Consider the following 15,515-nt stretch of genomic DNA (forward strand, 5'->3'; position numbering starts at 1 on the left):
TGGAAACCATTTTCCTCCTGCCCACTCCCTCAGGAAATATTTTATAGCCCCACCATTCAGAGAAGAGGACAAGTTGCATCAGGTGTCGGGGCCCATGTGCACACACGGTGGTAGCTGGAGACTGTGGTGGGGACTTAAGCCTGGGGACTGAGATGGCTTACAAAGGAAATCTTGTGCTCAGTTTTGTTCGAGCCAATTGTATATGCAAAGCACCATCTGGGAACTGATTTTACTGGCAAGGACAATTACCATTTTTACAGGCGGAGGGAGAGGCGGCAGATGTATGGAAACGATATGGAAATAGGTTTGCAAGGCTAGTTTTGCAGTTTATTCCCCACATGGATACAGGAGTTTTAAACAAGCTTCCTGGGTTAGATTTGCTAAACGGCAGGGGGAATATGAGAGTTAAAGCCCATTATTCAAAGGAAATTCTTTTTATATCTTAACATTGAATAATTGCTGTTTAAAATACAGCAAAGTGAAATGTCCTGGGGCTTCTACAGAATCCCGTCTCCATGGTGGGATCTTCAGGCCATTCGCAAAAAGACTCAGTGCAGGGGAAAAATAAATCGGGCTTTGCTGCCTCGACAGCTCCAGGGCAAATGCTCATGCTTTCAAAAGCTGCAACATTATCGTTTGTAAAAAGCAGGTGAGCACAAGGAGGAGCGAGGATGACGACTGAATGGAATGAGATGGGGGGAAATATTGCAAATAATCAGATGGGAAAAGGTGGGGAGAATGGGGACATTGCTTCTGCATGCACTGACATTGCTACAAAACCCAAAACGCTCACCGCGCTTAATATACAGTGATGTGCTCAATGTAAAAGTTGATTGGGAGTGCGGGGAAGGGGGGTTTAAAGACCATTTATTCTAATCCCTCACCACAGTCCAAAACAGGAATGTATAATTTAACCCCCTCGGTCTTCAGGCTTAAAATAGTCTCAAACAAATCCTTAAACCAAGATCCCTTGGGAAATCAAGTCACATGATCCCAGTACAACACATCAATTGTCTAACAATCACCCTCAGCCCATGATATGGCAGTAACAACGTTAAATACAGTGTCAAAGTCAAACTCAGACCAAATATATATATATATATATATAATTATATTTATATAAAGAGTAAAATACAGCATTTGGAACCCCAATGGAAGCAAACATTCTGTAACGTGGGGCAATACATTTAAACATTTTCTTTGCATTTGCATACAATTTTTTTTAATTTTATATTTTTTAGAAAAAATACACGTGCAAACAACATGTTTTCACTGCTAAACTTTTCTAGTGTTGGAAGAAAACAGCAGAATTCAGGAAAGAAAAAATGAGAGAGACAGACAGATTGAGATCAGACATACTGTACGCTACACTTTGACGACCATCAGCTACCAGCCAACTGCTGGAGCTGCCCCTATGTCCATCAACCCACCAATAAGCAGAATAAAATTCTAAGTGCAGGCTACATTCCTATAGCAGTGATTTCTCCGCAAACAATACAATTCTAGGCTAATACATCCCATACCAGCAATCCTTGGGAAAGCGACCCCATCACTAAATTTCAGTTAGGTGATGCAACCTTCCAATTCATCCCCTTTGGGAACCAGGATGGAGCAGCGTGCGCGCTCCATTTCTCTTTGGCCTGGCTTTGCCCCAAGTTCAGTACCACATCTGCACAATTACGGATAAGCACATCCCACAGGAGTCCGCCCAGGGTTAGGTTAGGTACCAGAAGTAATGTGTACAATTGAGATGCTTGGCCATGCTACACACTTCAGAACGAGGGGTTCAACCGCAGTGTATTTGCACAGATTGGAACCCTTCTCATTCCACCTCGGAGGTCTGCAATCATTCCTCGTGTGTCTCAAGAGATCTCAAAGGGGAAAAACAGGCCAATTTGTCAAACTCTCTCTCCCAGGCTGAGTGCTGTCTTGGGATGCTGGTCCTCTCGGCTGGGGGCTACCTTCCCTGATAGACTAGTGGGCCTTCATCTCTTCTACTGCATCTCCAGGGTGAAATCTAAAACCAACCTCCACGGCTTGGGCAGCACAAACCTGAAACTGACTTTGCCAAAGCCCTTTCTCCATGCGGCACAGAGGGGATTTTAGAATGGGTCTCACCACAGCCCCATCCCCCACTCATCACTGCATTTACTCTGGCTCAGAAATGCAAGACTCAGCCTATGCCCGAGACACTGACACACACCAAAGTCAACTCATTTTTACTTGGATCTGGAGGGTAGCGTTGGGGCACCTGGGGAAAGAAAAGCTCATTTCTGAAGCCTTAAGGCTGTCACAGTTTGTTTTTTTAAACAGGTGCTGCAGTTCCCAAGGCCGGTAATCACGGGGAGGGTTTGACTCAGCAGCTCCTTGCTATGGAGATGAGTCTCGCGACATTAAAATCCTCATCGCTCCATGACCTTGCATGGTGCTGAGGGGCAGGAGGTTACCCCCCAAGACACAGCTTTGAAGAAGAATGGGGTTAAAGTTCATAAACTAAAACAACGGATGGGAAAGGTTATTGGGGCTGGGGGCTCTGAGCCAGTCAAGTGCTTTTGTACATATGCGTGCAACTTTAATCACGTGATGTCAGTAGGTCTAGTCACATGCTTAAAGTTTCGCATATGGCTTGAGTGCGTCACTGGCCCTGGCTAGTGGAGTCAAGATCTCTCTCCAAACCGGCTAGCTGGTCCGCAGACAATGGTCTCCTAACTTAACTTCAGCAGGGAACCAAGCCTCTCTTCCAGCAGAGCACTCTGGAGATCCTGGAGCAGAGGTGTCCACTCCCAATCCAACAGCAAGCAAGGAGCTGACCTTTGCGTCCATATGCTGGACAGCCACAGGAGAGGAGATACAGTCCCATGAGTCAGGCTGGCCATCTGTCATGGATGGCTGCTGGATTGGGGGTGTCTGCCTCTTTTCCAAGTGGGGACAAGGACCCTACAAGGCTAGCATGACTCCCCTCGGGTGTCTCCGAGGGGGAGGGGTTATTGGGAAGCATCTGCCAAGCTTTCTGGGAGCCTGACTGCCCCAGCTCTCCCGCATTCCACAGGGGAGGGGAGTCTCAGGAGCCCCGCAAGAGAGCAGTGATCAGGGCCCTGTATTCCCCGGAGGTGTACTTGGCACGAAGCAGCTCTGACCTGAAAGGGCTGAGGTAGGGGATTGTGACAGTGGGCGAGTGCACTTGGCAACTGGGCTGTGGGTGTCAAGGGCATTAGCTAGATAGCATGGGCAAAGAGAGGTGACTCTGGGAGGCGTGGGGAACACAGAGGGTTTTACTGTCTTGTGCTACTCAGCTGTTCCCACTTAATATTGCAAAAAAAACCCCTAAAGCACGTTCTCCTTAGACTGCTCTGGGATCTCTCTCATTTGCACTTAGTCGTGGTTTCTGCCTTTTAACCCAGGACCGAAGCATGGACTTCTATTAACACCATGACGAACAACAAGTCTTAGTAGTAAGTAACTGACGACAACATGGACCCATCAAAACTGGCATGGATCGGAAGAGGCAGTTCGACTGCATTTGCAATCTGCAGGAACAGGATCGCCCACCCCAGAGCTCACGAACACAACATTTGGTCACATACCCAACACCAAATGCTGCTGCTTCCGACACTCCAAGAAGACTTTAGCACTTTTACAAACATCTATGTAGGACGTTTTTTTCATTTCCCGAGCATCAGTCTAGGATTACTGGCTTGCTTTGGGGGCTAGGAATAATCACACAGCACACTTAAAAATCTCAACATGACTGGGAATATTCGCAGAGCGGTTACTCACGACGTTAAATACCATTCTATAGATTTAGGAAGTAACACTGCAGGGCCAACAAGTCAAGCGGCTGCAATAAAACAAACCTGCAACACTATGAATCTTACAGGACGCAACTGATGCACAGAGCAGCCCTGGACAAACATCCCTTGAAACGCAGGCTCATGTAAACACAGAAGTCGGCGACGATAATACTTTTGAAGAGAGACGAAGCATTGAACACACACAGCAAGAGTCACCTGAACACCACAACACAAGCAGCATTTCATTTTCTGGAGTAGACAACTGCACGATTTCTATTGGAAATTAGCGTGTGCTAGGCTGTAAATTCTTATTCGACAGCCATAGAGCATGTGACGGGGCTCACAGCTTGCCTGACTTTGGGATGTCTCTGTGCCGTGCTCCACAGCCTTTAACACGGGCTTCCGACATGCCTTATTTTCCCAAGGGAGAAGCAAACCCATTTCCCTTGCATAAGGCTTTTCTAGACAAAATTCCAGCATTGATCCTGAAGTCCCTGAGTTTTGCTACAAGTTTCCCATTTTTATCTAGCCATCTGCCCCTACCAAAAAAAAAGGTTTATATAGTAAAGTCTGTGACCTCTTTTAAAGTCACTGGTAGTACACCTAGATAATTCTAGTCACTCCATCCCTCTCTCAACACTTGACACCCAAGATTCACTGACGCACACTGCATGCCCCACTGGTAACAAGGGACCCAGAAAGAAATGAAAGTCTGTACTCTGCTCTACTGATTACAATATATCCAGGGAGGCTGGAGTCACTCAAGGCCAGGAATAAAATGAGTATTTACACAAGGCCATTTCAGGATGGCTCATGAAGCTGATTGGTACGGGAGGGGTCAGGAAGGAGCACTGAGGATGATTAGATTTGTGGGAAAATAATAAGATTAATATTTCGTTTCCACTTGGAACAAGAACAGCACGATCTGTATCATGGCACTGAGAAAGCCCAGAGGCCGAGTGACTCACTCGCACCCCGGAGGCGTGCAGGTTGCACCTGAACGGGACGTGTTATTTAAAAGTACAGACAGACATGCAGCAGTCTGGTCTGGTACGTCTGGAAGACCGGTGGCTGGAAGCGGTAGTTAACAGGAAAATTAACCCGGGTTTCTTTTGTATTAGGGAAAGTCACAAGGACACGTCATGCTCCAATCATTTTTGGGTTGCCTCCTGCCCCAGAGTTCCTCCCCCACCTGGGGGCCAGACTCTCACATCCCATATATTTCCATGTCCCAGCCTTGAACTACACTCCCCAGCTCCACCAAGCAAACCGACATGGGGTGAAGCTCTGGGGAAGAGGGTAGCTGCCATTGCTGAGCAGCTCCCAGTGGGAAGGCGCCACCTGGAGGATTTTCAGAATTTAAAAACTGCAAGAGGAAAGGCAGAAGGGAGAAGGTCGTCCTGCTGCAGCTTCACCATCTCTCCCGACAGAACCCAAGCAAAGCAACCCCTCTCCTCCTCTCTCCAGCTGACGGACCACTACAGCTTCCCCCGAACAAGGCTGCCACCAGTCTATCCAGCGTACTGAGGAAGTTCCTTTATTTGCCCTCACACTGAGATGTACAAACGTCACCCGCGTTCCTTTGAAGCAAATACAGTAAAGTTCTCAAAGGGTCACCTTGGAAGAATCTTCGTATTAAAAGGAGGGGGCTGGCTAGCCAGATACTGCGTTTCTCTGACTGCAGCAGAGAGATCTGCATGAATTTCTGTATGCCTGCTTATCACCCAGACCAAGAGGGACGTTTTCAGATAGATAATGAAATGCACTTTGACACAAAATCAGATTACCGACATCAAAGATTTTGCAGCGGCTCCGAGATCAGTCTCCTACCCTTTACCAGAGTGGTCCCATCTGTCAAGATTTTGTCACTAAAGAATTCTCTCCCTCTCTAGCCCCAATAACGGAGGCAATCAACGTTTCCTTTTGGAAGGGCTGTACAAACTGCAAGGGCCTCAGCCCATCTCACTGCAAAACGGCAGGTCAAACCAGAAGATGGGACAGATCGCTCTGATCTCAAGGCTGGTTCCTATTGCAGCAGCTGCTAATCTGCCAGAGCAAAAGGCATGGTGCAGCTGTCGCGGATAAACTTTCAATGCACGATGCACCACAAGGAGGACACAGCTCTTGATCTCGGAGCTGGGGGCCTTAAAGTCCTGTTTTCACCTGGATTAGCCACTGGGTACCAACCTTCTAAAGTAACAAGCCCATAGTGCTACCATTTTATTCCCTCCCTTTACACCCAACCCCTCACCCTGCCTACAGTATCTTTTGACCTCATCCGCTGTTGGCTACTGCAGCAGTCACATCAGGAAACAGTTTTCAGCAGCATGGCCAGTGCAAGGCACCTCCTTGGAGCCTGGGATACAGCAATCCTGCCCTTCCCCCGAGCCCACATAAACACACAGGGATCTTGAGCAGTTACTCCATTTTACAGACAAAAACACCTCTTGGAATATTCAACTCTGACAATGTGACGGGGCTCTGGGATGACGGAGCATCTGAAAAGGGCTGCTTTTGTTGAGCTCCTATTTCTACGGGCTGCACGGCGCAGCGCTAAGGTTTGCTGACAATCATGCAGGTTTATTGCGGTGGTTTTACGTAGCCCATCTTCAGTTGCGGGTGGTCTCGGAGGAGTCCTCCCGCTCCGCACCCACACCCACTGCCGCGCCTCTCCGCCTCGCTCCAAACGCCGGACACAGGCCAGATGGCTATTCGGCAGCCATTTGCTCAATGTGATCACTAAGCAGCTTGTTTTGCTCTGCAATGCAAAGAGAAAATGCGTTTGTGACGCCACGGTTTATCGTTCTGATAAGATGAAAGGAGAGGGAGAGTGGGTCGCACATGTGGGGCAGATGCTTATTTGGGGCTCTGGGGGCTCTTTAAATAAATCAAGGCAGTGACAACTAGCAAGGTTGCAACATATTTTGTTTTTTATTTGGTTTAGAAACTACTGGATGGGGAGTTCCCCCACGTGAGTCTTGAACTGTAAACAAACCAATGATCCACACAGCTAGATTGGGAGCTAGTGTGAAGTGGCATCTCTCCACTGTAATCGCCCCGAGCTACATTAATAGACCCCAGCTGGGGCTCCAACCCCATTGAAATCAACGGCAACGTGCCCATTTGCACCAGCTGTGGATCTGGCCCTATTTACTCCAACGAAGCTGCAGCAGTTCACACCAGTAGGGAATCTGGGGCCATTAACTTCACTGGCACTATAGCAATTGACCCCATCTGGGGGTCTGGCCCCATTGACTCCAATGGAGCTGCACTCCGAATCGGACCCATCCGGTACATTAAAAAACGTGCCAAGCATTTCAGAAAGCGTCAGTGAAAATACGGTGAAATATTTGGAGTTTGCCATAGATTAGGAGGAGCCAGTGCTGGGAATGGAAGCCATCTTGGAATTCAATTACTTCCCCACCTCCTCCCCACCAGTCACGTTCCCTTCCCTCCAGGAGGTGGTGCTGGGCTCCCGCGCACAGCCCCCGTGCCTGCCCTACCTTCATCCAGGTTGCCAATCACGGCCTGCTTCTTCAGGAAGTCGTTGCAGAGCTTCTTGCTCAGGCCAAACGCCAACATGTTGTGAGTGAAGGTGCTGGGGAAGAGGCGAGACACATGGTACGGGCACTGCAAAGAGTCCCCAACCCTTCTCTCACGGGAAACCCAGGCAGGACTGCACCACTCCCCACATTAGCCAGCAGGGCCGGCCCCAACCGCAGAACTCAGCTCTGGGACTCCCCGAAAGGCAGTGGTGTTGTGATCGGACACCCGTACAGTCCAGGGGTTGGAACAGGAGTCGCGGGGGGAGGGGGTTTGGGCATACCCTGCCCTTCCCATATTGCTACACAGGGCAAGGGTCCTGGTCTGGAACAGGTGAAGCCCCCTGCTCTAGAGTCCAGCGTACATCCCCTGATGGCTGCAAAGAGCCTCTCGCCTTCTCCACCAATCTGGGGGTGTCTGTTGAACTCTCCCCCTTTTCCCCACCCGCCGCAGCCATCAAGGTAACTCCCCGTTTCAGCCCCCACCTGACAAGAGTGACAAGGGCAAAGGGGAGGGTTCTTCCAATCCCAGCCCAAGCCACGGGCGAGAGGAACTTAGTGGATTTCTTCCTATCAAGGCTGGAGAATCCTCGTGTTTGCTCTTAGGAGGGAGTAGACATGAGGAAGAGGGGCTGGAAAACCCTGGACACTAGAATCCTGGTTCTGAGTATCTTTATATAGATTTTAAAAAAACGACTACAGTGTTTTCCATGAAGGGACAGTCTCAATACAGGAGTGACAGCATTCGGCTCCACCATCGAAGTTGTTTAATCAAGGAAGGAAACACCAATGGCCCAGCAACCCCTTCACTTTGGCGTCAGTCTGTTCACCCCCTCGGGTAGACTGAATTTTCGGGCTTTGTTATCAGAAAGAGACCCACCCAAAGCCCTGAACCTGAATGCTCGGGCCCCGATCCAAACTTCGCAGCTCTGTTCCCATCCATTTTTATTGAGATTTTTCCCATGACGACAACGGACAGGCTCCTTCTAGCCACCCAGATGCAGGCGTTATCAGTCAATTAGCGCGTGCCTTACCCAAGCTGCCCAAAAGTGATGTTCTCGTTAAACCGTAGGCTGTCGTCACGCTCCTCCTGGGTCATGTGACACCACTTCTCCCTGCAACCACAGGAAGAGATCTTATAGCGGGAAGTCACAGTGCAGCCTTCCCTCCCCACCCTCACACCCATCCAAACCCTGCGGGCTGCCAAGACCCTTGTAGGAACTGTGGAGCCGATGAAGATGAAGAATAGATCACAGCAGCCTGGAGGAGATTACAGGTGCAGAACACCTACCTCCTTGCCGTGCTCTCTCTCTTCTGGGCAAACGGCTGAACCCTCCCCTAAGCTGGAGTTGGCAGATACTGTAGGTATTTACTGCAGTTGCGAGGGAAATCTGCACGACCTTGCTTTATTGTACACGAAAACGAGTCCCTACACCGATGGCAAAAGGGTGGGATTGAGAGCAGGGACACATCAGCACGCAGCTCTGAAATTTGCCTTTAATGCCACTGTTACTGGGAAGGGGGTGGGTGCTGGGGGTTTACCGTCTGGGAGCTGCAGTCCCTGAAAGCAGGAGCCCCGAAGGTAAAGTATTCACCCACATCTCAGGCCTGGTCTACATTCAAGCCTGAGCTAGTTTAAAGGGGGCGGGGGGCTTCATGGATTCAGTTAATTTGGTGTAACATCTGTGTTTAGGCCGGGTCGGTGTCTAAAAATTAGATCCACTCAGCTACATGGCTCGGGGCTGTGAAAAATGTCACGCCCTGTGCATCAGAGCTAGTTTGCCTTTGCCCCCACTGTTGATGTCGCTACCACCTCTTGCGGAGGTCGATTAACTACACTGCTGGAAAAAACCCCTTCCGTGGACGCAGGAAGCGTCTACACTCCAGTGCCATGGCTGTACTGCTGTGGTACAGACAGGGGCTTAGAGCAGGACTCAGTCAAGGTTCCCCCCACTCCCCCCCAAAAAACAAGATGCAGAGAGATCTGGACTCCTGGATAACAAAAAAACAAACAAGGGAAAAGGCATCGGTTATGCCTCTTTTTCCATGGGCAGCAGTCACACGACTCAGTTGGGCAACTACCTCGCTTACGATGCTGCGCTCTGCACTCCAGATCAGGCTGCACGGCATGTCACACCAGGCCACTGCGGGCGAGGTCCGACAGGCTTTGTGGACCGGCAATCATCAGATAGAAGGGAGCTGACGAATCAGTGGAGTCTGATTTGAGGGCGTTTGAAATGAGACGCAAGAGCCCTCCCCATGAGGATTACCGAGGGCTCAGTATGCAACCCTAGCCATGTAGCCCGCGTTCGCTGAGGAATATTTTGAGCTAGATGATGCAGTCTCAGTTCGTCTCTGGCAACTTCACCTTCAAAATAGTAAAGCTTTAAAACAATCTACGTGTGTTGAATTGGGGTCCCATTTGGGGGAACTGACAAAGCCTTGAAATAATGACAGGTTTCAGAGTAGCCGCCGTGTTAGTCTGTATCTGCAAAAAGAACAGGTGGCACCTTAGAGACTAACCAATTTATCTGAGCATAAGCTTTCGTGGGCTACAGCTCACTTCATCGGATGCATATTCCTTTGAAGTGCAAGCGCCACGGGGGATGATACCCAACAGCGCTGGCGGATCAGCACCTTTTGGACTGTATTTTGAGCTCTTTACCCAACAAGTCTGCATCCACTCCCTTCTCTCGTTAGTGAGAAGCGCAGAGAAAAACTGAGCGGATTGCCAGATGCAATTACCTAGAATACACACAGCATTTGTGTTCTTGCCGAGAATTTCATTACTGGAGAACGTTACATTATTCCCAGGAGCTAGGTGCAAGTCCATCTAGACATGTTTGATCAAATACAAACCAGCCTATTGTATTTCGGTCATAGCCAGCACCGTTTTTGTATGCTCCCGCTCACACACTGCCGTGAAAGATTACTGTGTGCATTCAAAACTAACCAAGAGTAGGAGGTTGTGGGGCTCCCCATACAGATGTTTTATAAGTAGGTCTTTCACAAAGCCACGATCATGCCAGGACACGAGTCATCCTAGGTATGTTCATTACACTCATGTAATACATGCATATGGGGAAGCCCGGAGGTCAGGGTTTCAGACAGCCCTCTACTGAACAGAAGTCCAGTGGGGGGTTACATACAAGGCTCAGAAGAGGATCAAGAAAAGGGAAGGAAAAAGGAACAGGAAGAAGAAACAACAGAGGAGAGACAAAAGGAGAATAAAAGGAACAGCACACAAACGTCCACCGCACATTTAACTCTCCTGCACCCTACCTGGAGTTGGAGGTGCTGCTTCAATTGGAAATAGATGGTGGCACTTGGGTATCTTTTCAGCAAATTCCACTGGGTCACCCTAACTAGAACAAGTGTCGATTCCTGCTAGGACTGGTGAATAGCCATAGTTATCTCAGACTGCTCCCAGGTAGGGCCCAATCCAGCAAGCCCTTCCTCACATGTTCACTTCTTGTGAGACAGCTTTGCAAGATTGGGCCTATAAACTGCAAGGGATTTAGCTGCTTCAGTGGAGTTTGCGTGGCCAAATTCTGTGCCATACTAGAATGTTTAGGTATATGTTTAAAAGCACAAAGTCTGTCAGGGTCAGGTTCATGATAGCAACCAAAATATGCACCTAAATCTGAAGGCTGCCAGGGGGTGGGGAGAGAAGAAAATCAGCAAGGTGCTTTGAACGCTGGAAGCAAAACTTGACAGATATTGTCCCAGTTACAGAGGAAGCGTATTTAGGTTTTTCTGCCCTCCTCGTATATTCTTGCTGAGAGAAAACAAGATCAAAGTGACCAAGGGAGATTCATGATACTTCTAGGTCTAGGGTTAGGAATAACATGTTTGCAAAGGAAAAAATATGTCTCTACTTAAGTACATGGATCTTTATACTGGCACAAAAGGCCACTGTAAAGATCCATTTGTTTCTTCACTTAATCCCTATTAGAAGGGCATGTGGATGAGAGATTTGACTATATTATTTAAAATGTACTAGGGAAAGGATATTTCTGCAAAATGAGCTTCGAATATTATAGCTCCTCAGCAGGGAAATGCACCAGCAAGCTCAGGATGTTGCACTACCGAGAACTCCAGGTCTCAGCAGGTGCATGTCCAATTCTGGTCAGCAGTGTGATTTGTGATGTACGAGGGTTGAAGTTCACCCCACTCTGCATGCAGATAAGATGTACAAGGCCCTGTGCATCAGTAAAGTACCATTTAATCTCGGCCTGTGCACGGGTAAATTTCACAACAGGCAACTAATCTGAGCAGTGCTCTGCTTACACAAATCGAGTCGATTTCCTTCCCCTAACAGACACTAGCTGCGCTTTCAAGAACTTATCTGTGAACTCCAAATAGTCCTTTTTTCAGGTAGGCTTTTTTTGTTGTCACTTAAAATGATTTGTTCCAGGATCAGACATCAAGATCTAAAATTTCTTTTTAAATCAAAGAATCTCGCTCCAGCCCCAAATTCCAGTCTGTTCTTGACTCTGATCCCCAGTAGATCGTTTCTTGAACTTGTAAAGCTCAACAACATAACTCTCAATGCAACTTGCTAGCTTCCCCTCATGGGCACTTTAAAAAAAAAACAAACACACACAAAAAATCCCCATAAGTCACGATTTAAAGAAAAAATAAAATAAATAAAAAGGCAAGATTTCAAACCAGCAAAACATCTTCACAACCTCAAAGCAACAGCAGTGTTGGAAACGCATTAAGGCAGGGGATCGAATATACCTTGATTCAGAACCGCACAGGCGTCAGGAACTGAACGCGAAAAAAGCAACGCTCACCAGACCACACCATTTCACAGAGTAGCAAAGGAAAAAATAAAATAAGGAAGAGAGGATAGAATGACATTCCCCGTCTATGCTAGGAGACTCAGTTTGTGTCCAAAAACTGCCCATGAAACTGGAGCATCACACAGTTGCCAGTGTATGAAATGGCACAAGAGAACAGAGGTACAAACCATCAACTGCTCTATCCATCACAGACCTAGTTCATTACCGAGACACCTCAATGCAGCGGCCTGTGATTAAATTTTGTTTTAAAATCGACCACATCTGAGGATTCTGCATATAATTGTTTCCAGACAGTTTTCTTTTAGTCTCACTGCTAGCCCGGTCCCCATTTCCTGCAGGTAGAGCCAGATCTGAATTTGTGCCCATTTCTCATTGGAGCAGGTGGCATTTCTGAGCCCAACCTGCACCCGTGACATTTTACCATGGTGGCAAAGTTTGGACCTGAAGCGAGTCAATGCTCCTGTAAAAATGTAACAAAGTAATGCGGACAGACACACCTCTTTTCCTCTTCCTCTCCAGTGTTCCCTCTGGAGTGGCAGCAGAAACAGGGTCAACAAAGGTTACATGTTAAAGATCATGCAAGATATATGGATGGAGAAAAAGAGAAGAACAGATGAAAGAAAGAAAAGTCATTATAGGCAGAGAGAAGAAAAAAGGATTTTTGTTATTTTTCTTTCCCCCTTGCAGGAAAATCGCCTTCCCGGTTATCTCAACTCTGCTCCTGTTCTTCCAAAGGAATTACCAAGTATGAAACCAAACATTCCTGCTACACGCCCCCAGCCGCCCTGGGGAAGGACTTTAGGCAGTTGTTGCTTTAGGGGTTTTCCTCCCCCAGAGGGCTGCGAACTGAGAGATACAAACCCAGCCTGGTGAGAAAAGGCATTCACAAAAGCAGACTATCCCCTGGAGGCCTTTAAGAAAAGGAAGGTCAGGGGAAAGTGTCTCACTGCAGGGACCCAGTGTGTGTCTTTCTAGCCTGGTCAGAGGGGATCAGTGACTGCTGTGCACACTCAATGATCTCTCACCTCCAAGACTGCATCTCCGGAGCAGGTGAACAGTTCAAAGGGAAGCTCCCATCTATAACGCAAGACTTTGGAGTCGAACACCGAAAGGGACCAGTCTCTGGACAGAAGATGTTTTTCTCCTCACCTTAAATCCCCAAGGGCCAAACGCCAAGGTCCTTAACTCAGACAAACTCCCATCAGCTTCAATGAGAGTCTGCTGCAGGGTACGTCTACACTTGGAGGCGGAAGCGTGATTCCCAGCTTGAGGAGACATACTCACGCTATCCGGATGTGTGGAGTTGCAGCGGCACGAGCTGCGGGATGAGCTAGCCGGCTCGAGTACGTACCTAGGGTCTCTGATGGGCACGTACTTGCGGTGGCTAACCCATCCCATTGCTCATGCTGCCATGGCTACCTTCTATTTTTAGCACGGTAGCTTGGCAAGAGCTAGAGTGAGTTTATCTCCTCAAGCTGAGAACTGCAACCCCAGCTGCATGTATAGACACACACTCAGTCAGGACTTCAGAGTAGGCCAGACCCTAGGGAGTAACCAGGAGACCAGAACCCAGTCTGAACCAATGCCTGAGAAAATGAACGACATCAAGATCGCGCCCTTTCTTTGCTGAGCCAAACCCTAACTGAGGCACCGACACTGTCGCTACCGAGGAATGCAATGGACTAGTTTAAGCCCTTTTCATGTTATGCACTGGAGACCATACAAGGAACTACATAACATGGTGAGAGACTTGGTCTGAGCACTGGACTGGGAGCCAGGAGCTTGGAGGTTCTAATCCCGTCCCTGACACAATCACTTCCCTCCGCCTCAGTCTCCCAACCTGTACCACGGGGATGAGAATGCTTGCCTGCCTCCCAGGGATCTGCAAAGATTAATGTTTGTAAAATGCTTTGAGAATGAAGAGCCCAAGGTGTAATAAGATGAATCTCACAGTGCCTACAGAAATGCAACTGTGATCTTTAAAGCACAGAGATCTTTAGAAACAGACATCCACACCACAGGCCAGGCCAGAAGGGCTGTAAATCCTGAAGGGGTTTTACATCTGCATGTGATTTCTGCATCAAGCCCCTCTATAGCTCCGGGGAAAAGGACAGAAGGCCAGGGCCTGCTTTGATTGCTCAGATTCAATCCTCCATCACAATTATATGAAAGGAAGCTGCAGCCTCACTGTGTCACGATTCCCTTTACAATCCATTGCACACGTGAGATGCCGGAGGCATTCAATCCCATAGGAGAAACCCTGAAATAGGTACAGAACCGGTATTCTGAATGTATCAATCACTGGTTGCTATGATAAGCAGCTACTGGTGAATCTCTTCTTGTGCCATTCAGAGGTAACTCACCCTATTTTCATCTCATTCCTCTCTATGAAGCAGTGAGTGCCACGTCTGCATGCCACCTTACCTTGCATCCACACGGAGCAGGCAGAGCCGGAACCAAGCCTGTTGCTTCGCTCCCTGATTTCTAACTTTAAAAGACTTGCAGTGGTTTTATTTTAGTTGTAGAGACTGTGCCGTCCCTGTCTGAAGGGCTGCGATCAGCAGATCTGGCTGTCTCCGAGCCCTGCCAGGACTAAGGTGTCTCAGCAGTTTGCATGCTAAATTTTGGAAACTGTGGCCATGTGCAATGTGATCCTGGCAACCACTTGTCTTTGCATGGCGTTCATCAGCCAACTGCACATCTGCAGCATGTTCACAGTCAACTACAGAAGTGCCTGGATAGAGCACGGGATCCAATTTAGGAATATACAATATTCTTTTCCAAGACCAGAAACTCACGTGCAATGCTCAGACTGCTGCACGTCTGCAGAGTTCACCTGTTGGGGGGTTTGGATCTCAAATGAATTCTTTTCTTTTTGAAAAGAAGAAAATCCGGCTTGTCAGCTTTTATATTTTAACTATATTCATGGATTCATAGATTTTAAGGCCAGACAGGACAGGACAGGACAGGATCATCTAGCCTGATCTGCTCATATCGCAGGCTATTCAATTTCACCCAGTTACGCTTGCGTTCTACCAAACAACTTGCATTTGGCTAAAGCTTACCCTCCGGAAAGGTAGCCACTGTTCACTGGAAGACACCCAGAGATGCAGAAACCATCACTTCCCTTGGTAGTTTGTTCCCATAGTAAATCACCTTCACTGTTAATTTGTGCCTAATTCCCATTTTGCATTGGTCTGGCTGCAGCTTCCTTAGGCCTTTCTCTACTGGATTAACGAGCCCTTTGGCACCCAGGAAGGCATTTATACACTGTCATCAAGTCATCTTTCAATCTTCTTTGTGATCAGCTAGACAGACTGACCTCCAAGTCTCTTATGGCAAGGCATTTTCTTCAGCCGTTGATTCCTTTTTGA

The 15,515-nt window shown here is 48.1% G+C and overlaps 1 protein-coding gene across 4 annotated transcripts in view; it reads right to left on the reverse strand.

The window, feature by feature from the left end:
* Positions 1-1,151: 1,151 nt before the first annotated feature.
* The window catches only part of KIAA0513 (KIAA0513 ortholog), a 90,465-nt gene continuing 76,101 nt past the window's right edge, over positions 1,152-15,515 (reverse strand). For 3 of the 4 annotated variants that reach the window (XM_074968880.1, XM_074968881.1, XM_074968879.1), the window contains 4 exons: positions 12,639-12,668; positions 8,368-8,448; positions 7,295-7,389; positions 1,152-6,549 (listed from right to left, as the gene is read on the reverse strand). In XM_074968880.1, the coding sequence (XP_074824981.1) occupies positions 6,500-6,549; positions 7,295-7,389; positions 8,368-8,448; positions 12,639-12,668 (256 nt within the window). In that variant the 3' untranslated portion in view covers positions 1,152-6,499. The remainder of the gene's footprint in view (positions 6,550-7,294; positions 7,390-8,367; positions 8,449-12,638; positions 12,669-15,515) is intronic. The other variant, XM_074968882.1, reaches the window with a different exon arrangement.

Source organism: Natator depressus, chromosome 12 (assembly GCF_965152275.1).
Source record: "Natator depressus isolate rNatDep1 chromosome 12, rNatDep2.hap1, whole genome shotgun sequence".
NCBI classification, from domain to species: domain Eukaryota; kingdom Metazoa; phylum Chordata; order Testudines; family Cheloniidae; genus Natator; species Natator depressus.